The sequence below is a fragment of the Mastacembelus armatus genome, chromosome 20 (assembly GCF_900324485.2).
Source record: "Mastacembelus armatus chromosome 20, fMasArm1.2, whole genome shotgun sequence".
In the NCBI taxonomy this organism is placed as follows: Eukaryota; Metazoa; Chordata; class Actinopteri; order Synbranchiformes; family Mastacembelidae; genus Mastacembelus; species Mastacembelus armatus.
In genome coordinates, this window is record NC_046652.1 from 7,817,003 (window position 1) to 7,838,478 (window position 21,476).

The following is a 21,476-nucleotide window of genomic DNA, read 5'->3' on the forward strand; positions in this document are numbered from 1 at the left end:
CGCTGGACGACATAAACACCAAATACACGAGAGCACAAAAAACTACACCGTTTATTAGAAACATCAAATTTGCATTTGATATATTTGAGAGTAGAAAACGAAATGTAAAATTTGACTCTAATGTACATTCCTGTATTTGTGATGTTTATACCCCGTGTTCTAATATTCTAATATTGAAACAATACTTTTTATTCCACATATCCCCCACTGAGCCAAAGTCTTGTTTATTATAACCTACATCCATAGTGAAGAACAAACTGTATATTTACACTGCATTTACCTTGTATTTTTTGCTTTTTCTAATAAACAAAGAGAGGGGAAATAAAAGCAAATGGTCTATATGCTTTCTGCAATCAAAAACCAATTGCACACATTTAGCTGAATCGGAATTGTTAACATGTTACTTAATTAGATATATGAAATTTTGTTTAGCACTGTATCGCAATTGCTGGAATAGATGAGCAACAACACCTGAATGGCTGCTGGTTGACCGCTGTGAATTACGCAGGCATACGAGACTAGCCGCGTAACACGGGCTACTTCCTTTAAATAGTTCCTTTAAAAAGGCAGACTTAATTGTTGTGACTTGCCAGTTTCACCCGTCACGACAAAGACAGCGTATCATCAATGTGAAGACAGAGAAACATGATTGCAGGTGAGAGGAGCCTACGTTTTCTGTTATCTATTATCATCATCTATTAATAGCCAAACTTTTTTAAGGATACATACATGTATTCCCTATTATTTAAGTTATATATAATCTAATTTAGTTTCTTTGCGGATTAAATCCTTTGAGAATTGTTGTCTATGTCAAATGTTTAGAAAACATACTCACTGTTGACATATCAACATTAGGCTGTGGTTGAGAAATACTTTATGAGGATCCATAAAGTCTAGATCAGAATTGACTAATATGTGTTGAAATGCAGACAATTACAGTCCAACATGACGCCATTACAGAGTAGAGAGCTATCACATATATAAACTATCTCCAACTATGTAGACTTAATCTCTGTATTATTATATGTATTACTACTGTACAAAGAGTAATGCAAATTAAAGCTCTGAAAAAATATAAATAAACTAAGCAATTTTTTAAAATCTTTTGAATAGTGTTAGTGTTTTTTTTTAAATTCTCCATTGCACTTGTTTACATATTGGTATTTTCATGTATGTTCCTTTAAAATAAAATTTTCTTTTTGAAAAGCATCTAAATATTCATTAAATAAACATGCAAACATTTAAAGTGAAGTTACAAAGACCAGTCCATTTTTATCTTTAAAGCTCTTCTCCTGCTCTGTGCTGTCGTGGAGCATGGGTCTAATGTTGTGGCAGCGCAGTCCTGTGTGTCCAGTCATAAGGTAAAAGCTGCAACACTTGTTTTAACTGAACAGCTCAAACGAAATACATGAATTTACTAGTTTTTCTCAGTTACTGAGTTTCTGATATATTACTGATTTAAGGAAAATTGGTATCCTTCCGCTGGATGTAAAGCAAATGTGAATTAAGTTGTTCATGAATTTAATATCTATAAAACACTATAACTACTAACACACTAACAGCAGCCACAGGGTTGGACATATAAAACAGTTTTGACCACAGTTTTTACATCACATAATGTTATTTAACATATGTTTTTATAAAATCTGCGGAAACAGAAAATAGTTTTTGGCACAAGTGTGACTGTCTTAATAAAAAAAGATGCAGTTCATAACTGACGTGAAAATAAATAAACTAATTTGGAGAACAGCGAGAAGGTGTAAAACATCAGACAGGGAAATAGTACATGCTTGACTAATCTTATTCATGTTTCATTTCTGTTTATCAGCTTTAAGTCTGTCAGTTGACGTTATTTTGGTACAACCTTTAGATAATGCTCTACCTTTGGTGCTTAAAATAGTAATGTTGCACAACATTTTCATAAATTTGCCAGGTGTTAAAGCAGACAAAGTTCGTCGACATAAGGCTTTATCATCACATCACAATTAACTCCATCAGTGTCAGGATCCTGGTTACGATCACGCAAAGCTTATTCGGACAGTTAAGTAAATTGGAGCAATCATTAGAGATGTTAGTAAGACCTGTGTTTTTCTAGTTAAAAAATGCATGACATGACAGTATATGGTGAATAATAGTTACCATAAATCTAGTGGGAATTAGTAAATAAACCAAAACATTCAAGTAAACGTGGTCCTGTGGATCATTTTCATACAGCCACAAAGATCAATTTGTTTTATCATTTTCATATTCTTTAAATTCTGGCACAGCAGAAAGCCCTTTCCATATGTGCGTGTGTGTATATGTGACGGCTACACTGAATCTTTGTCTCAGCAAATAATTTCATGCTACCACAATGTTTGAAACTTAATGTGAGTGATTAAAGGGTGAGTTCTGTCTTTCAGGTGGAATGTTTTGTGCTAGCCGACTATCTGAATGCATCCGCTCCTGTCAACATAGAGGTGTGTGCTGGCAAGAATCTCATCTTCTCCCTAGAGGGCTTCACTGACTACCCTGTCTGTGATTGGATCAGGGGAAAAGATGTAGTAACGGCAGTGTAAGTGTATATAATTGTGTGTATTTATATATGTTTTCTTTTTTTTAAATGTGCTTATGACTAAACTGAGGCTTTTACTTAAACCAGAAATGGGAGTCGCTCCATCATCCTATCATCATTTTCTGAGGCAGATTCTGGGGCGTACACGCTGAGTTATGAAACTAGCAGTGGGACCGGGTCTTCACTCACTGTGTCTCTTCATGTAGTAAAAAGTGAGTAACATTTCTGAATTCTCTCTCTACAATACTTAGTTGGCAAAACAACACTAGACTGTGTGATGCTGGTAGATCAGTGGAAATAAAGCGAGGTTAACAAATAACTTTACTTTTTCTAGAACGTCCAACAAAGCCATGGCTGATGTTAAGCAATGTTAATAAACCAAAGTCATCTCCCACTTTCACCTGTGCCTCTGAGGGTTGCCCAAAGCCTGAAACTGAATGGTCTAGGTAAGATGTTATTCATGATTCTTACGGAATATGCATGATTCAGAGCATGTCTAACTGACTGCGGTGAAGTTTAGTGATGCCAGCATTATTAAAAACAATCTCATGATAGCGTAATTTTCTGAATAATAATAATGTTTCTTCTTTAATGAAATGTTTCATTAAGCACTGGCGTGACAGGTCCTGAGATAAAAAGTTATAAATATTATGACAAAGGAGTGATGTGCTGTGCTACTAACACTGAAGGACAAGAATGCTCCAAACTGTATGACTATGGTAATTCCTCCTTTTAAATCGCAAACATTTAAAAAGAATAAATAAAACAACTCTTTAAAAAAAACAAGATTGAGAAACCTATTCTGTAACTTAATGCCCTACTGTCATTACAGACCTTGACCTAATGAGAAATGATGGAGATTCCAATGTGACTGTGAGTCCTGATCAGCCTTTGCTGCTCCGCTGCAGAATGCGAGACGAACAACCTGTGTGGGAGAAGGACAGCAAAACACTGGATGCCCCAGCATTAGCATGCCCCACGGCTGAGAATAAAGTACAGTAATTTTCTACAACTGGAATTTCAAATTAACACAATTTAATTCTTTCTTTTAATGTTTGTCTTAACAAACCTACCATGATTTTATGCTCACTATCCTGTGGATCAACTCATAAATTATTGTTTGAAACTTTGCCATGTCCGTCATATTTCTTTTTTCCAGATTTGCATTAGAAATGACTCACATTACGGTCAGATGACCTATCTGTTCATCAAATCAGCCAGTGTGACCCACAGTGGCACATATACCTGCAGAGGGAAGAAAAACATTATGTCTGTTTATGTTAATGTCCAGGGTTAGTAGAGCTAATTTTATGTATGTATGCAAATTGCAGTGAATGATTCTGAGTGATTCTTGTTCTCTCTAAATATTAGGTTCATTTATGCTAATTTTACATGTACTGATATTATTCCTGTGCTGTCACAGCTGAAGGTTTTCTCAATGTCCAGCTGGATAAGCGCAAAGTCATAGCAGTGAACAATGCAAAAAACTCCTGTTTAGAAGCCAGTGTTTCCTACCACCCGATGCTCCAGTTCTGTTCCTGGCAGGCTCCTAATAAAATTTTCACTAAATGTACATGGGACACATGGAAAACAAAACACAGGTAGTTCAAGTCATGTACCTGGAACTCAACTTATCCATGAAATTGTAAAGATGTTGTCAAATGTAGATATGTACAATACACTAAGGTCTTGCCATGAGCAATAATAGACAACTACTATTGGAAAATGTAATCATATGATATGTGGCATATAATTAGACGTGTGTTTTTTGACTCGTTTCACATAAAGCTATGATTGATTTCTCAGGACTGTACAGCTATGTGGTCCACTGATGTCAGGAGATTATAAATTACACTTGGAGGCTGGAGGACAAAACAAAACAAAGACTATATCAGTGTGTGTTGTAGGTAAGAGAGACATGTATTGCATGTAAGGACTATCTTTTTTAATAAATGTACGCTCTGCACAGCTATATAAATTTTAAAATTATTACATTATAATTTACAATTATATATGAAATAATGCAAAAAGTTATCATCTACTGGTTTTGCTTCAGACACACCAACGTTCAGCTTCAAAGATGTTGATAATACCTTCACCCTTGAGACTGTGAGTGCTGTGCCAGCTAATTACACCTGGATGGCTTGCTCTTTATTTAATGACAGGTATGATTGCTTTCAGAGGTGCTCAGGTCAGAGGGCATTACAGGGAAGACGTGTCAATACAAACACACACAGACGTTTCCTAAAATCTCCAGTTTTTGTCTCATTCCAGTTGTGATTCAGAGTCGTCCTGGGAAGTGATCCAGAATGGTTCTGTAGCGGACTCTGAATTCTTCTGTAACAAAATAATCAAGAGCTCTTTGAGGAGAGAACTGGCACCTGCAAACGATTTCAAGTTTTGTATCACAAATTCAGTTGGCTCCTGGTGCAAAACCTTTTACTCACCTCCTTACATGAGAATGAGAGGTAGGGACGTCTGTTTCACTTTCCAAAATAATTACACTAACCTGATGTTATAAAAAATGTTTTAACTGTTTTATATCACTCCCAGTTGCCCCAAATCCTGATAATGACCACTTGATGGTGCTGAAAGTAGGCAGTCTGCTTCTGCTTCTGACTTTGGTAGTAGTCAGTGTGGTGCTCATGTATTTTGTGAAAAAGAAGGTAAATGTTACATGCAAAAACACACACAAAAACACGTACAAGCGCAGGCATACAAAGGTGAAGTTGCAAACCATTTTTTGTTTGTTTGTTTGTTCATTAGAAAGCCCAGTATGAGCCCCAGCTTCAGATGATCCAGATGGTTGGGCCCAGTGACAATGATTATATCTACATCAATTTCAGAAACTTTGAATATGACCTGAAATGGGAGTTTCCCAGGGAGAACCTGGAACTGGGTATGAATTCTAGGAGCAGACGTAATAACAGATTTAGAGCGTAGAAGATACACTCCAAGCTTTGTTGTTGTAGCTGGTCAGAGTGGAGCTAGATTTATCTGGTCTATAAGTAGTTCTACCCCTGCAAAGTGTCACAAAATAAACCTGACGGCTTGTAATATTGATTTGGCAAAAAAACTGAAATTTTTTGCTTTGATGTAGAATTTTGTTTCTCTAGCAACATGTTGTTTATAGTTTTAAATTTTATGTATGAGCTCAATTTGAAAATGATCTTAAAGAGTAAAGATTAAAGTGTCTTCCTCAGGTAAAGAACTGGGATCTGGGGCTTTTGGCATGGTGGTCCGGGCTACAGCCTATGGCATCAGCAAGCCTGGTGTCTCACAGCAAGTGGCTGTGAAGATGCTTAAAGGTGCGTGTTTATGATATTTATTCCATGAGTGAAATGCAAAATGATGATGTGTGTATGATGCATGATGTTTGATTCTGCAGATACATACCAGACGGTGGAGAAGGAGGCACTGATGTCAGAGCTCAAGATGCTGACTCATATTGGTCATCATTCCAACATTGTCAACCTGCTCGGGGCATGCACTGACTCTGGTAAAGTTTGTTCACACTGTTTGGACCAGATATTATGTTAAGTGAGTGGGTTTTTGTCAGATGGGACGAGATGTAAGTCTTGATCCAGCAGAGGGTGAATAAATGCTCATCATTATTTTTTTTGTACATACAGGACCAATATACCTGATTTTCCAGTACTGCTGTTATGGAGACCTGCTGAACTACCTAAAAAGCAACAGTGAGCGCTACCACAAATCTGTGACTGATGCTTTCAACAAGGATCGTTTCTGCAGCCTTTACCACAACTTGCAGCCCAGGAAAAACTCTAGGTCAGAAGAACCTAATTGAGGATAGTTCAATAAGGATTTCTGCACAGGCTAGATCTAACGTAACAGCTATAGTTGTAAAATGATTCTGATGTCTGGATTAACATAACAATTTAAATCACATTGTGCTTGTGTTTTCTCAGCGAGGTAGAAACAACAGTGGACAATTATGTGCCCATGTCCTGTTCTACCACCAGGGGCCAGGAGGACATTGCCCTTCTCACCCTCAGCTCTTCTGATGGGAACATCTATGAAGGTCAGAAAATGCCATCTAAAGCCAAGAGAACATGTATTTTCTCAATCACATAAAGTAAAATATCAACATGAAGCTCTCATCAAAGTGTAAAAGGGATCTGTGTGAGCAGAGAGTAACAGATCCCTTTGAGCTGCATTAATCCTAACTGATCCCAGTTTATCTGCTGGCCCAGATATGTGTGAAAGCCCAGACGATCAAACCGAGGACCTGCACACTCTGACCTTTGATGACCTGCTGAGCTTTGCTTTCCAAGTGGCCAAAGGCATGGAGTTCCTGTCCTCCAAGAACGTAAGAGACAGATGAGCTATACTGTGGGAACTGTCAACATCTCTTGACCCCACACTTTCTTCAGAAACACAGATGCTCATTTTGAGTTTCAATGTGCTGATGATACACAGTATCAGAAGGAGATTAGATAAATAGTCGATTAATACAACAACAAAATTGTCACAACCCACTAGCACTTCCCGTCTCAGACTCTTATTTTGATGTGTCATTCCACTTCCTGCCGTTCCTGGTGTTTTTCTCAGCTCTACTTTCTGGTTTTGATCACCTGGCTGCTTGGTCTTGGCCATTTCCCACTTCCCTGCTGCCAGTTTGTTTATCATCTTTGGTCACATTTATCTGTGGATAGTTTCCAGCACCAGAGTCCTCCTCAGTTCCTGAACCACAGCCTGTTCTGCAACCAGAGCCACAACCCAGTGTTTCGAGTGTGCTAGAGTGTTTTTCTTCCTCAGAGTCCCTGCCCACGTGTACATCATAGCCTTAAGCAAACAACCAACCAGTGCCAAAGGCTGCCTTTCTATCTCATCTGTATTTCATCTGTCTGGGCTTGAGCAGTGCCTTGTCCAGTCTGGTGCCCAGTCTGTTCCTGACTCCACCACTCTTCCCACTGGTCAACAACACTCCCTCTGTTCCTGAGGGACTCGTCAATGCCACATGAATACCAGTTCCTGTTCCCCAGTAGGTTGATACCGCTTTCTTTCTTCCTGTCGCCAGGGAGGTCAGCGATGCCACACCTGCTCCTGTCCCTGTCAGCAGGTCTGTCACCTTGATAAACACCACCACTGTCTCTGTTCTCTAGTGGGTCAATGACGCCCTCTCTCTTTGCCTGAGTAGATTGCGAATGTCACCATAAATCTTGTATCTGCTCCTCGGAAGGTCTATGATCTTGTTGCTTGCCCTGGTTCCTGCCTCCAGTGGAATTGACAAAACTGCCTCAAACTTGGTTCCACCCCTTCACAGAGTCGTCAGTGCTACCATATTCCAGGTTCCAGCCACTGAAAGGGCTAGCAAGGTTGAGCAGCAAGGCTAGCGAGGTTGTGTCAGTTCCCTTCTAGTCCCGGTTCCTGTCCCTGCTACAGCAATTTTGATGCTTTCTTCTCCTGCCCCACTGCTCAGGACACTCCCCTGAGTGGCTGTGCTTCCTATTCCAACACACCAAGGGCTGACCTCTTAGGGCAGCCTATGCTTTTTGTTCTTGCCCTCCTGAGGGAAAACCAGCTTCCAGTCCACTGGAAGTGGCCTCCTGAGCAAGCAGTATATCACCTGCCCCACCAGGGACAAAAAAACACTTGACCACTGACAAAGTGGTATCTTCCACCAGCTTCTGCGTAAACATGTGAGCCCACAAAGACTTCCTATACAACAACAACAAACGCCAGAAAACCAGAAAAGCATGAGGTTCTGATGGTGTGACCCCCCTCCCTGTATTAAATTATTTATTTCTCCATTATACAAATTGTTTTAAACATACAAAGTATTGCATTACCTTATTTTACCCTCAACAACTATTATTTGTGGAGTGTGACTGGTCCTGTCTGTCTACAGTGTATCCATCGGGACCTGGCAGCTCGTAATGTGTTAGTGACAAAGGGCAGACTGGTGAAAATTGGTGACTTTGGACTGGCTCGGGACATTGAAAATGACTCCAACTACGTTGTGAGAGGAAACGTAGGTGAAATTATTCCAGTGTCACTTGTTTTACAATATTGTTTTGTTGCTAAATCCTGTCCTGTATCACTTTTGTGATGTGGCTCTGCTGTCTTTCAGGTGCGTTTACCAGTGAAGTGGATGGCACCAGAGAGCATCTTTCAGGGCATGTACACCCCAAAAAGTGATGTCTGGGCTTACGGCATTCTGCTCTGGGAGATCTTCTCACTTGGTAGCTTTCACAAGCACTCTCAGTAAGCAGTACATTTTAAAACTTATATTCACATTTAAATCCAATTTTACTTGTGGCTTTCAGGTGTCACTCCATATCCAGGGGTAAAAGTGGATCACAACTTCTATTCAATGATTGACAGCGGATTCAAGATGGAGTGTCCATACTATGCCAATGAGTCAGTGTAAGTCTGCACACAAGCCTGACAAGCACAATAATTAGAGTAATGCACTAAGAAAACAACAGTATAATACAGTGAAAAGATACAAGCTATGCACCTACATTAACCCTTTGTCCTAATTAGTGTTTGAGCTCTGTTAGTTTTATGTGCTGATACAGATTTTTAATCAATAGTTAATAATTAATAGTTAGGTTCTGACATACTAAAATTACCTGAGCATTTCTATTTTTCATACTTTATTCATCTACCTCTACATTTCCAAAGGAAACATTTTTCTTGTTCTCTTCTTTCTTTTTTAGCTCCTTTTATGATGATGCATGGACTTTTATTGAAGCTATGATTGTTGATAAAATTGGGTTTTTTACTGTTAAAGACTGACATTTAGGCAACACTTATGCAATATTATAACTTATATTTAACAATGAGAAACTGGACATTTCAAATTACCTTTACATTGGGCACTTTCAAGCTATATGTATTTTTCATCCCTGTTCATGTCTTTCTTTTACAGATACAAAATGATGTGTCAGTGTTGGGCCTTGGATCCCTCTAAGCGCCCTTCATTCTCCAAACTGGTGTTCTTTATGAGTGACCAGCTGACAGACAGCGAAAAGATGGTACGGCTGTAAAAGAGAGTGAATAGAAATAGCCTATTTAAAATCACAGTTTTTTTCTTTTCTTCTCATCCTTTAGACGGTTAATGTAGAGAAATACTTAAGGACCATTATTCCACAGTTTTAACCATTTTCCTAACTAAACTTCTTCCCCCTTCAGCTCTACTGTAACATGCAGGACCAGTTCTCCAGTGATTACCAGAATGCATCAGCCATCCCAGACATTTCTGCCTTAACCACACAAGATGACAATAAGACGCAGACAGCTAATGACTACTGCTCAACCCATGTGACTGAAGAAGGCAAAACAGAAAGTGACTGCTGAGGAACAACTTCTGAAACCATCTGATAGCGAGTGATCACCTGTCACTGAAATCATGTTGATGTTCACATTTTATCTATGTTTTTATAGGGAGGATTCCTTTTCTAATAATCTAAAGAGATACAGTAGCATGTGTTTTATATTTTAGGAAAATACTTTAAGTATGAGAATCATACAAGGTGTAAATAATGCAATATGTAGCATACCTTAACCAACCACTCTTAAGAAACAGAGCATACAGTTGTACTCATATATTTACAGACCCCTGGTACAATGAGGGGCAGCATGGTGGTTGAGTGGTTAGCACTGCTGTCTCACAGCAAGAAGGTTGTGGGTTCACAACCCGGCCTTTCTGTGTGGAGTTTGCATGTTCCCCCTGTGCTTGTGTGGGTTTTCTCCAGGTACTCTGGTTTCCTCCCACAGTCCAAAAACATGTATGTCAGGTTGATTGGTGACTCTAAATTGCCCATAGGAGTGAGTGTGAGTGTGTGAGGTTGTCTGTCTTTGTGTGTCTCTATGTGGCCCTGTGACAGACTGGTGACCTGTCCAGGGTGTACCCCTGCCTTTCACCTGAGAGAGAGCTGGGATAGGCTCCAGCAGATCCCCGTGACCCTGGCTTTCAGGAAAAAGCGGGTATAGAAAATGGATGGATGGTACAATGAGATACATATTGGCCATTTTTTGGAAAATATAACTGAACCTGTGTCTGCCTTTTTAAGATCAATCATAATGACAACTAAATCTCAATAGCATTTACTAAAGATACTACCTGATTACTTTCCTTAAAAGGAAACATTTTCTGCATCATCATTTATCTTTTAAAATGTCCAGTATTTTTAAATTGTGCCAGAAAATTTATGAGCACAACTGGATAAATCATTAAATATTTTTTCTCAGTACTATAACATCTAAGCTATAACTTTTCCTTATACCTTTTTCTATTTACATATGTGTGTGTGTGTGTGTGTGTGTGTGTGTGTGTGTGTAAAACATAAGCACCTATTACAAAGCATTTATATCCAATTTGTGTATCTATTATCCATATATACATTTTTTACCAATATAATATAATACAAAAATGTACTTCGCACATTAAACAAAAACTGCTGATCGTGGTGTACTCATTCTCAAATGATTTGACTTTGAGTTGATAAAATTCAGCCATGTGTATGTATGACACGTCATTACAAGCTGGATATATTTTAGTGGTCAATAACTCAGCCAGTCAGGTGTTTAAACATAGTGACTGCAGAACCTTAGTAAGATAATATCCTGTATTTCACAATTAAATTGCCAAGGTTAGGTAAAATGTAAAGATCTTAATTTCTAGAAACATGTTTTTTCTTTCTGATCCGTTCACTCATCTGTACCTTAAGACAGTCTACTGTATACCTGCCAGGTGTTGTCCTTACGCCACTAGGTGTCGCCAGAGATCAGAGTTTGCACAATGAAGACCCAATGACCTTATTCGTCTGTTTTCACCATCAGATGATTTGCAGTTGATCTGACAAATAAATGATTAACCAGTAAGAGGACTGTTCTGTGTGTCCACCAGTGCATTAACCCTCCTTGCAAAATCTTGCACAAAGTGTCCATGTGGTGGACATCAAGTGAGAAGTGTGGTCAAAGGATGAAAAGGACTTGTAGTAGCTACCGTCCGACAGATGTCCTGAACTGTTTCTCGGTGATCGATTGCTCATGTCTGTGGGTGTCCAGGTGAGGGAGCTCTCAGTCTTTCACTCTAAAGATGCCAGCGTGAACTTTCTGTTTCTGAATTCGTTCCTTTTCAGGTATGAGGAAAGACCTTTATGTTTGCAACATGTTTTCACTACGTTTGTTTTGGATGTTTTTTGTTAAAAGGCGATCAAAGTGAACTTCAAGTGCCAGTTTAACTACGGTCAAAACAAGTGCGACACGTGTTATTGCATGAGAGCAAATAGCAAATACCGAAGGAGCTGCCCATGCGCCCCTGTCGATCCGCCCCTGCACCTCCCTGTTTAAACTTGTATTCAGTTTAATTGTATTTAATATATATGACTGTTCAGTGATGGACGAGTTTGAGTAACACTTTGTCTTAAAAGAGACAGTTACGCGAAAGACTTGTGTAGAACCATTCAATAATCAAAGTTTATCTTTCAACACATTCTTGATAAAGAGATTGAAGATCTAACTAACTCTCTCCTTTCCAGGGGCTTTACCATCCACACACGACCATGGACATCAGCGCAGTAAATGCTCTTCCCTACGAGGATTTTGTGAATATTTTCGGTAATGTGGTGGAGAAATGTCCCATAATAACAGCTGCCGTGTGGTCGATGCGTCCATTTGCGAGCTTGTCTGCCCTGGAGGCTGCGATCAGTGAGTTCATCGACGCTCTGCCAGAATCAGGTGACGCTTTATTAGCCCTTTGTCTTGATCTGGGGCTTGTTTAAATGTGAATTATTGATACATTGATATGAATTAATTAATAAATAACATCTGAGTGCAATGACCGGTCACTGTGTGTGTGTGTGTGTGTGTGTGTGTGTGCGCGCAGGTAAAGAGGGGATCCTCAGGTGTCACCCAGACCTCGCGAGCAGGGACCTGCACGGCGGCACCTTGACCCGGGAGTCTCGTGAGGAGCAGGCGCGAGCCGGCCTGGACGCACTGAGCTCAGCGGAAGCCTCGCGCATGGCCCAGCTCAACGTGGAGTACAAGGAGCGGTTTAAGTTTCCCTTTGTGATCTGCGCCCGGATGAACGACAAGGCGAACATCTTACGGCAGCTGTCAGAGCGGTGTGGGAACGAGCGCGCCGCGGAGAGGGCGCGCGGAATCGAGGAGGTGAAGAAGATTTGCCGCCTGCGTCTCCAAGGTCTGGTGCTGACTGACGCTCCCAACAAGTTATGAGCCTTAATATCTGGACCTAACGTTGGACGTCCCCTGTCTGTAAAAACACCAAAGTTATAGTTGTGATATTTGTTTTATTCCAAATTAATTTTCTGTGCTGTGCTGTTCATCCTTCATAGTGTTTCAAACAATAAAACATCTCGATCATTGATTATGCAGCTTAAAACGTGATTTTTTAAATATATACACACACGTGAACATAATAACGTTAGAAATACATATTCTAGAGTCATACGATGCATATTTACATTCATAAAAACAATGGCATAGCTTACGACACAGGTCTTTTCACTTCTCTGAGATGAAAAGCTGATTGCAACAGTTTGTGCAAATGAATTCATGGGGGAAAGGCAGGTGGTTCTCCATCAGTTAGTTCTTGCAGCAGGGCGAAGTAGACTGAAGAAATCTCCCCTCGGTGGTGCCCTCGAGGGAGGTCGTTCATTTCTGTAAAAGAGTGGCATTAGGTAAAAATGCCACCTCTCACCCTAAATTTAGGAGAGACTCTTTTAATGGTATCAGCCTAATCCTCCCAGGCGTTCTAAAAATATTAATCCTCTCACGTGGTGGGCCCTTAAAATATGACTTGTAGCCTATTTCTACTGGATTTGATGAAAATAAAAAAAATCTCAAATGTCCCAGTCTAGAGATTAAGTGTCTTCTGTGCGTCTATGCGGGCTCTCTTGATCCAGAGGCGGGTAGAGAGTGACCGTGTAGTGGGGAAACAGGCGGTGTAGTGGTGTGAGGCCCATTTGTGGAGGAAATCCCTCCCACAGGTTCTCCCTGGTCTCCAGAGGTGATGGAGGAGTCCTGGTCCGGCTCGGCCCCCCTGGCTTTCCTCCGGTCCTCCTCTTTCTTCCACTTCATGCGCCGGTTCTGGAACCAGATCTTGATGTGGCGCTCGGTTAGGCTCAGGGTCAGCGCCAGCTCAACGCGCCGCGGCCTCGAGATGTAGCGGTTGAACAGGAACTCCTTCTCGAGCTCCAGAAGCTGGGCGCGCGTGTAGGCAGTCCTCGTGCGTTTGTTTTCCTCAGTCTCAGCCATCATGTATGGTCCTAGAGAAAAAACACCAGTTAGTTACTAATGACTCGTGTGTCATTACATTTGTTTTATAGGTAGATGAATAAACTTCATTAATCCCCAAAGGGAAATTAGTTTGTTTTAGTAGCCAACACACAGAAAAACAAAACACAAAAAACAACATGAATATAAATAGATACATTAAAACTCTGTCTGAAGTTATTTTAACTGTTTCTTGCTTCAGTGGAAATGATTTGGACCAGGATCCTGAACCACACTGCATATTTATCTTAAGATAACCAGTAAAATAAACATGTAAAATCACTGGAGAGTTACCCTAAATATCTAAAGCTATAATACCCCATATGGTTTTAGGGGAAATTGTTCTTTTGAAATCTTTATATCCAAATTTAGTGTAGACTTTGGAGTAAATTATTTTTGGGAGAGTAAGATTGGGATTTTGAATTTAGGGTGGTTAAAAAAGTTGAGTGCATGCGATGACGCATATTTAGAATTTATTCCATTAATCAGAAAGTTGTTACAACTGAAGGCGAAAAAAACAAATCTAATCAGTGTGCATTGATCACTTAGCACAGTTTGTGATACCTGAGAGCAAAAACATCAAGTTTCATAAAGTCTCTCACCCTGTGGTCAGAGGTAAATATAACTATATTTCATTTTCCAGGGACCTGCCGATTCATTCTTTCGGGAACGCTGTAAGCACCATGGTGAATTGGCTCCTTTCAGGAATCACCTCCTGTAGCCACAAAATATAGTCGTGGCAAAAAAAAAAAGATTTACGCCTGAAATAACTTAAGACGATTTTAATCATTTAAATTATTTTCAAATGTAGTAACAACATCCTTATTTTCACCTGTCAGATTCATAAAGCTCTGCTTTGTAAATGTTTTTTGTATGTGCAAACTTTATTTCAATCAATTAACTACCACTCAGCTTTTTTATTTAATTGTCATATTCAACCAGAGCAGAAGACATGCATTAGCTCAGAAATCACCCGAATAAATAAAATACTACTTTTGTCAACTGTCTGCTACGATAACCACTAAAACTGAAGCTACAACTTTAAAAGAATATCGATTTAAAGAGTATGGATCAATGATAAAATGTGCCGTGTTTTCGTACAGTTTTCTCAGATGTGAGGAAGGTCTGGGAAGGTTTATTTTAGCAGAAGAAAACACAAAGCCGCTCTTAGAAACTACTTTCACCTATAATTAAAACAATTAAAACTGCCCCTCGCTGACAGATTATTCAATAAACTCAATGATTCGGTTAATTAATTTCATTTTTAAATCTATGGCAAATTATTCACCATTAATATAAAAGTCCTTTAATAATTTATGTTTCAAGGCACACATCAGTCAATAGGGACTGTGGTAGATTTGGGTGTTTTAACAGCCTATTATACTCTATAGTATCCAGCTATTGATGGCTTTAGATATGGGGATTTGTGAACATGTTTTGTTTAGACAAAACCCACATTTTTCTGACGATAAGACCTGATAAAAGCCAGCGCTGACCTTCCGGGCCTTTTGCAAATTGACTGACAAGGTAAACTGAAACACCCAGGATTATATTGTTGGGAGCATGATGTCATTATAGGTCTGAGAAAGAGTCAGTTGAAACTCACTTGTTAGTGCTATGACTACAGAGCAAAGTGACCATGTATTTTAATTTGAAGTTTTGATAAGTAATTACAATGCAACCAAAGAGAAATCCGCTTTGTGAAACCCCCTGTTCAGATTCAGTTGGTCTCCATTCAGCGATTCTCTTTGTTATCACACAAATAAGGTTTACTCATATGTAGCGGTTTGACGGTTTACCTGCCCACTGTCCCTTCCAGGTGTGTGAGTGGGATTTTGTGGTTTTCATCCAGGGGAAAGGGAGATGATATCTGTTCTGTTCTCCAATGTCTCCGTAACCTGGGTTGGGCTGCAGGGGCTGCTGTGGGAGGCCCTGTGGGTGGTGGAGCTGAGGCACACCTGTATCCTCTCGCATGCTGGGTAGACTGTATGTAGGAGTAACGTCAGGAAGGCCGGTCTGGTCCAAGGCTGCCATGGATGGCGTTGTGTAGATGGAATGAACCTGCCTGCTCATGTAGAGGCAGGGCGGCGGGCTGTGGCTGTAGTCATCACCCTGTGGTCTCTGGTAGGCACAGGAGTCTTTAAAAACCTGGGAAGTGTAGTAATGATCTTCCCGATTCATGGCTGCTGAGGATCCGAGACTGCGGCCCTGTTTGCCGGCACATGCACCGTACCTGCGCCCTGCCTCTGCGTGGACCTGCTGCTCAACCTGCCTCTGGCGCAACTGCGAGGCCCTTACGGTTTCACACAGGTGTGTCATTCTGTCACCATGTGACTCTGCAGCACGCCCCTTAGTTTCCAGGATATTCTGCAGCGTGTGGGATTTTTTCAGTAAACTGAACAGAAAGCGCCAGCGCGTAAATCAATGGCACTCTGTCAACATCACCGCAAAGTTTAGGCAACCTGGCCTCCAGCTGTGTTTGCCCCCAGAGCTCCAACAGACCCGGTGCACGGGTTAATCTGTGGGACCCTGTCTCCACACAAAGAAGTATTAAAGACGTCTTTAGTGAGCTAAAGAAACTGAGTTCTCATGTGGGGATGTTATCAAACCACGCATGTAGCTATCGACAAGTTATATGGATCTGATAAATCGATATGTATGGCCGCAAACATTGACCCGCGAGATAAGGGACCTGGATGGAGAGGCAGTTGTCTTGGAAACAGGTGAAAAGCTTAAACACCAGACCCATTCACACAAGTTTTTTTTTCATTTGCATACACCTTTGTGCCTATTAAAATGTGCCCACTACACTTCTGTCAATGCGTCATTTAACACCATTTAGCGCATGTGTGCCCACGGTCCCTGCACGATGGGCCCTTGGCGATAACAAACACGGACCTGCTGCGGTCACTTTAGCCGCTGCACTCTCACCATGTTTGCTGGCCATTAGTCTTAGCGCGTGTGTGTTCGGTCCATTAGGCAGCAGCTCTCGTGGTAAACCAATTAGGTTAGAGTGACCAGCATAAGTCAATTAACCGGTGCGCAGGCGGAGCTTGTCTCCACTCCCACCTGCGCCTTTATGCAACATTTGGAGTCTCTGCTATAAGAAAGGTGTCATTTACCTATTTTTCATGTAGATCGTACAGCACCGCGGGGCTTTTACCTACACAGCGTGTATCAATAGACTATTTGCCCTGACTTCTTCAAAAGCAATTATGGCACTTTCCACTGTATCTTAATGGGGCACTCAGCGACGCAATAAAGTTCGAGTAAACCAATTCTATACAAATCAGGCCCGGCACTGTGGCTTAATGGTGTTTATATTTGATCACTGTTTCAAAGAGGAAGGAAACAGTTAACCTAGCCTATTCTCCGCTACGGTGGAGACGTACGCCCTGATTTATGAGGCATGAGAGGCGTTAAACGCATTTTAGCCGACTTTCCAGAAACCAAAACAAATAAATAAATAAATAAATTCCGTAATGGCTCAAGCGAGAAGTGCTGCTAAAACAGACCTATGGTCAAAGAGACTATACGCTTATAAAACGCTCTCAGAGAGAAACAATAAAGGATCATAAGCTTTCACACACGGAGACGAGCCAAATGGATAAGAAAGATATAAACAGCATTACACTTGCAACGCTTGAGCAAATGTCCATCTGTTGTCCTCAAACTGTAATAACCCCACTAAAACAGGTGAAAATACTTTTAGGAGTAATTCAATTACTATTCATTTGATGCATTTTGGTGACAAATTATCCAAGGACTCGGAGACATTTAGGAGTGTCAGGAAAACAACTTTTTTTTTCTCCTTTGACAAACAAAACCTTTTTCTGATTGCTGGCATATACATGTCAAAACGTTGAACACCCGATAAAATGTGCTTACCCAGTGGCGACAGCAGCACGGCTTATGTAAACATTATGACCAGTGAATAATGACAGAAGAATGGTTAGTAGATTGTAATTGAAATCAAACCTCCTGCACTGTAGGTGAGCCAGAATTATACCAAACCATGAGTCACTTGAGAGAGGAGAGCAGGAAAGTGTTAAATAAGTGTAAAATATTTGTCTGGGTTCTCCTGATGTCCTCAGCCATAACTGGAAAGTTTAATCTTGCCAAATTCAGTGGAAACTCATGAAGAAGAATATTGAAAGGATTTATAATAGCTACCTACAATAAGGATGTAAGCTTGAAAGCTTATAGTTGTTTAGTGTGGAAGACAACCTTGTCTCCCTATGAGAAAAAAGTTCAGTATTTTCTAAGAGAATATAGAAAAAGTTAAATTAATGTCTATTCTGACTCCCAGCTGAACAGGGCAGGGCTTTCAATTTGCCTGCAGCTCCTTCGGGTGTGATTTTTGGTCTGAGAGCAGTTTCAGCAGAGTGCACCTCTCCTCCCTTGACAGGGAGTGGCTTCTGCAGAAGCAGTGTTTGTCCCCTGGAGAGAAATCTTTACTTGTGAAGTTTGTGTCTGTCCTTGTCTCCTCTCTGTCCATCCTCCTCATGTCTCCCGCCTATGTTATCCACATATCTGTAATTTCTCTCTTTGTCTCTATCATGTTTCTCATTTTTGTTTTTGCGACTGTGCCTGTGATGATGTTTATGGTCTGTGTTGCCTCCACCGCTCCTGTGCCTTTTGACAGGTGTTCTGCTGTGGTCCCGGCTTCTGTCCGGGGACTTGCTCCTCAGGCGCCCTCTTGTGGCGGAGTGCCCAGGTCTGGCATCCATGGTGCGCTGCTGAAGGCCGCTGGAGCGCAGGGTGTTGAGGAGGAAACGTTTGTTGGTGCCTCTCAGAGGACACTTCAACCTGTCAGAAGAGTGAACACACAACATTTCTGACTCTGACATTCAGACACACCAGGTTACATTATCTGACACATTATCTGTTATCTGATACCTAAATTTTACTTAAGTAAAAAAATAGAATTATAGCAGAATATGCTTGCAGTACCAACAGTAAAAGCCCTCAATGGCAAATTTCACATTATTGTGTATGATATTATTGAATCATAATTTGAATGAGTTACATACTGCTACGTAGTTTGTGATTGCCTCAATGGAGATTAAGTTTCAAAGTAGAAGTATAGTGGAGAGAAAACTGCAATTTTTGTTTCTGTATGTATTGAAGTCAAAGTATAAAGTAGCAAAAAATATAAAAGCTCAAGCTAAGTACAAATACCACAAACTTTTACTCAAGTGCAGCATGTGTACTTAGTTACTTTTCTGCAACAAATAGATGCAGAGTGATTGCAAACAGATGACCACAAATACTTGAAACAGCTAGAAGAGGCACAAAAATAATAAGAGGACTGCAAAATGCAGAGAATGACCAAAAAGATAAGCAACTAGACACTCAAATCAAATACAAACTAATGCAAAACAATCATAAAGCCTGAAAAAATAATACAAGGACATGCAATTATAAAGAGACACAAAATGATTGTAAATACAGAAAAAAATTGCTACTACTGTTTTGTTTGCAATTATTTTGGGTCTTTTTCAGTCTGAGACTCTTGGTCTTTTGTAGATGGGGTGGGGGCCTTTTACATGTTTGTGCACACAGGTATAACATTTCAAAATACATCTATGACCATGACACTGGAATCACAGGATTAGCTTTTAAAGTTCCTCACTGACACTTGACGGCTATTTTGTTCCAGGAACTCAGACCTGGAGTAAATGAGTAAATAGACTCACTTTCTTACATCCACCTGTACTAACTAGTTTTAGGGCAACAAACATATAAATTCTTCTCAACTTCTTTATTCAAGGCTCTGAAACTGCATACAGACAAATCCTATTGAGATATAAAATATACAGTATATAATGAAGGACACATTAACTGAATAAATAAAATATAAAAATTAAATTGTAATGTTTGTGTTAATATCCACAGTATTTCTAAAATCCAAATTATGATTTGTTTCTAAAAGACATAAATAATCCATTGCTGTTTCATTTGTTGTTAGGTGGATTATTTCACTTCTCTACTGTGTTATTTGTCATACTGTTCTGTGAACACATTCATGTATTTAGATTAGATTAGGAACACAGCTTTTTGAGAATATAAAATAGAAACAAGATAAACTGTGCACAGACTAAATCTAAACACACAACCAGCCTGTACACAGGAACAAATCCTGCCCCAGTGCATGTACAGCTACACTGATAACAGTTAAATGTCCACCAATGACAAATGTGTGCAGGCTGATACAGATGGCATTTCAAACACAGTGCTCACCATCCTGCAGGGCCCATGGTCTCTGCTCTCACCCGAGCCCTGTCCGTCTCTCTGAGAAGCTCCTCTATCGCACGCCTCGATGGATAAATATAAAAACAAACATCAGTGTTAGTGCTGTGAAAGGGGATTCATTGAGAGGAGTTGAGGACAAAACCGGTACACAACCTCAAGGGGGAGCCAAGGGAAAAATAATTTAATTAAGTTAGAGTGTATAGAGTGATGCAGGGTGTACAGGAGAAAGTGAATCATTAGCGAGTAAATGAAGGACAGAGGCAATGTCCTGGTTTGACCCGAGCTGCTGAATCAGCAGAGTCTCAGTAGAGAAGACTCGCTGATTTAGCCGACCTTTAACCACAAGTGCTCTCTGTTATCATGGCAGCCAATCAGCACACAACTACAACACAATAAATGCAACATCAACCAAAGACAAGGAAAATGCCAAGCTGAACCTGGAGACTCTCTAAGGTTCATGGAGTCTAGTCAACAGGACTCAAAGAGACCGTGCATGTTATGGGAAGAGGCTGAGAGGAAGTACAATTGATTTGATGTGTCTCAGAAACAACAACAAAATAAACTGACTGTAACTTAACACTGAATAAGTTTAATGCAAAACTGGAGACTGTGTATGTAAAGAGACAAATATTTGGTTCCACAGTGACCCCTGATGGAGAGGAGAAACAAAAAAGAGCTGCACATGTGCACAGTGTCTGAATATATAAATACACCAGCACGTATATACTCTGCGATGATCTGTGATAACTACTTATGTGTGTTTTTAAATCTTGGTTAGATGGATCAACTATTCAGGCGTGTCCCTGCTCGTAATGAGCCTGTGGTGTATTTTCTATTAAACAGCCACATGTGCATGATATACATCGAAAAACTTAGCTTGCATGTAGTGGGAGGACAGAATTAGTACCTGAACAAAAAGAAACATGGGAGGTAATAAAGGAAAAAGCTGTGACACGTTATATTATAACACCAGATGACTTCATTTAAAACTGTCCATGGAGGTTTTCGAGGACAACTAGCTAAAACTGGAGCTGGGTCCGTAAAGTAAAGAGGAACAGCAAAATAGTTTCTTACTTTTCCAGTTCTTCTCCATCTGCCATCGCGTCCTGTTGCACCGTAAATTATTATTCAACAAATTAAACTAAAATCGATTATAGACGGTTTTTACGTTTATTCCTCTGCGAGGTCCACAGGACCCTGTTTATTTTAGGTGTCCTCAGCGATGCCTGATTGTTGACGCCACAATCGCGCATAAGTGTGAATCAAAATTGGCAAAAGCTCAGAGAGACAGTTTGTGTAAAACCTTCAGATCCTTGATAAGCGATCTCATCATTTTTTTAACAATACATCTTTATATAAGCTGCGTTTTAAACCTGAAGTTGGTGTTGCCTCATTTCAT

General features: G+C 40.2%; 4 protein-coding genes across 5 annotated transcripts; 2 read left to right on the forward strand and 2 right to left on the reverse strand.

Moving 5' to 3' along the window:
• Window positions 1–571: 571 nt before the first annotated feature.
• On the forward strand, window positions 572–10,274 carry LOC113121408 (fms related receptor tyrosine kinase 3). Its single transcript, XM_026291870.1, is given in 25 exon segments — window positions 572–655; window positions 1,285–1,361; window positions 2,403–2,554; window positions 2,642–2,766; window positions 2,889–3,000; window positions 3,164–3,273; window positions 3,387–3,547; window positions 3,714–3,846; window positions 3,978–4,155; window positions 4,361–4,461; window positions 4,611–4,719; window positions 4,829–5,022; window positions 5,108–5,220; window positions 5,321–5,453; window positions 5,758–5,862; window positions 5,943–6,053; window positions 6,187–6,343; window positions 6,484–6,596; window positions 6,769–6,884; window positions 8,427–8,549; window positions 8,649–8,760; window positions 8,845–8,944; window positions 9,453–9,558; window positions 9,716–9,870; window positions 9,872–10,274. Coding segments are annotated over 25 exon segments (2,949 nt in total). The 5' UTR covers window positions 572–645; the 3' UTR covers window positions 9,915–10,274.
• Window positions 10,275–10,410: 136 nt separating this feature from the next.
• Window positions 10,411–12,914, forward strand: urad (ureidoimidazoline (2-oxo-4-hydroxy-4-carboxy-5-) decarboxylase). 2 transcript variants are annotated; one of them, XM_026291872.1, is made up of 3 exons: window positions 10,411–11,593; window positions 12,067–12,265; window positions 12,414–12,914. In XM_026291872.1, exons 1-3 carry the CDS (start codon window positions 11,576–11,578, stop codon window positions 12,761–12,763), a joined length of 567 nt encoding a protein of 188 aa, XP_026147657.1. In that variant the 5' UTR covers window positions 10,411–11,575; the 3' UTR covers window positions 12,764–12,914. The 2 variants fall into 2 exon arrangements, with proteins under 2 accessions (XP_026147657.1, XP_026147658.1); XM_026291873.1 differs by having other exon boundaries at window positions 11,588–11,667.
• Window positions 12,915–13,235: 321 nt separating this feature from the next.
• Window positions 13,236–16,076, reverse strand: pdx1 (pancreatic and duodenal homeobox 1). The gene is made up of 2 exons (XM_026292438.1): window positions 15,622–16,076; window positions 13,236–13,815 (listed from the first exon to the last, which is right to left on the reverse strand). The coding sequence occupies exons 1-2, from the start codon at window positions 16,001–16,003 to the stop codon at window positions 13,430–13,432; spliced, it is 768 nt and encodes a 255-aa protein (XP_026148223.1). The 5' UTR covers window positions 16,004–16,076; the 3' UTR covers window positions 13,236–13,429.
• Window positions 16,077–17,387: 1,311 nt separating this feature from the next.
• On the reverse strand, window positions 17,388–21,288 carry si:ch211-140b10.6 (protein POLR1D). Its single transcript, XM_026291736.2, has 3 exons — window positions 21,152–21,288; window positions 20,066–20,140; window positions 17,388–18,631 (listed from the first exon to the last, which is right to left on the reverse strand). Exons 1-3 carry the CDS (start codon window positions 21,175–21,177, stop codon window positions 18,277–18,279), a joined length of 456 nt encoding a protein of 151 aa, XP_026147521.1. The 5' UTR covers window positions 21,178–21,288; the 3' UTR covers window positions 17,388–18,276.
• Between the last annotated feature and the right edge of the window lie 188 nt (window positions 21,289–21,476).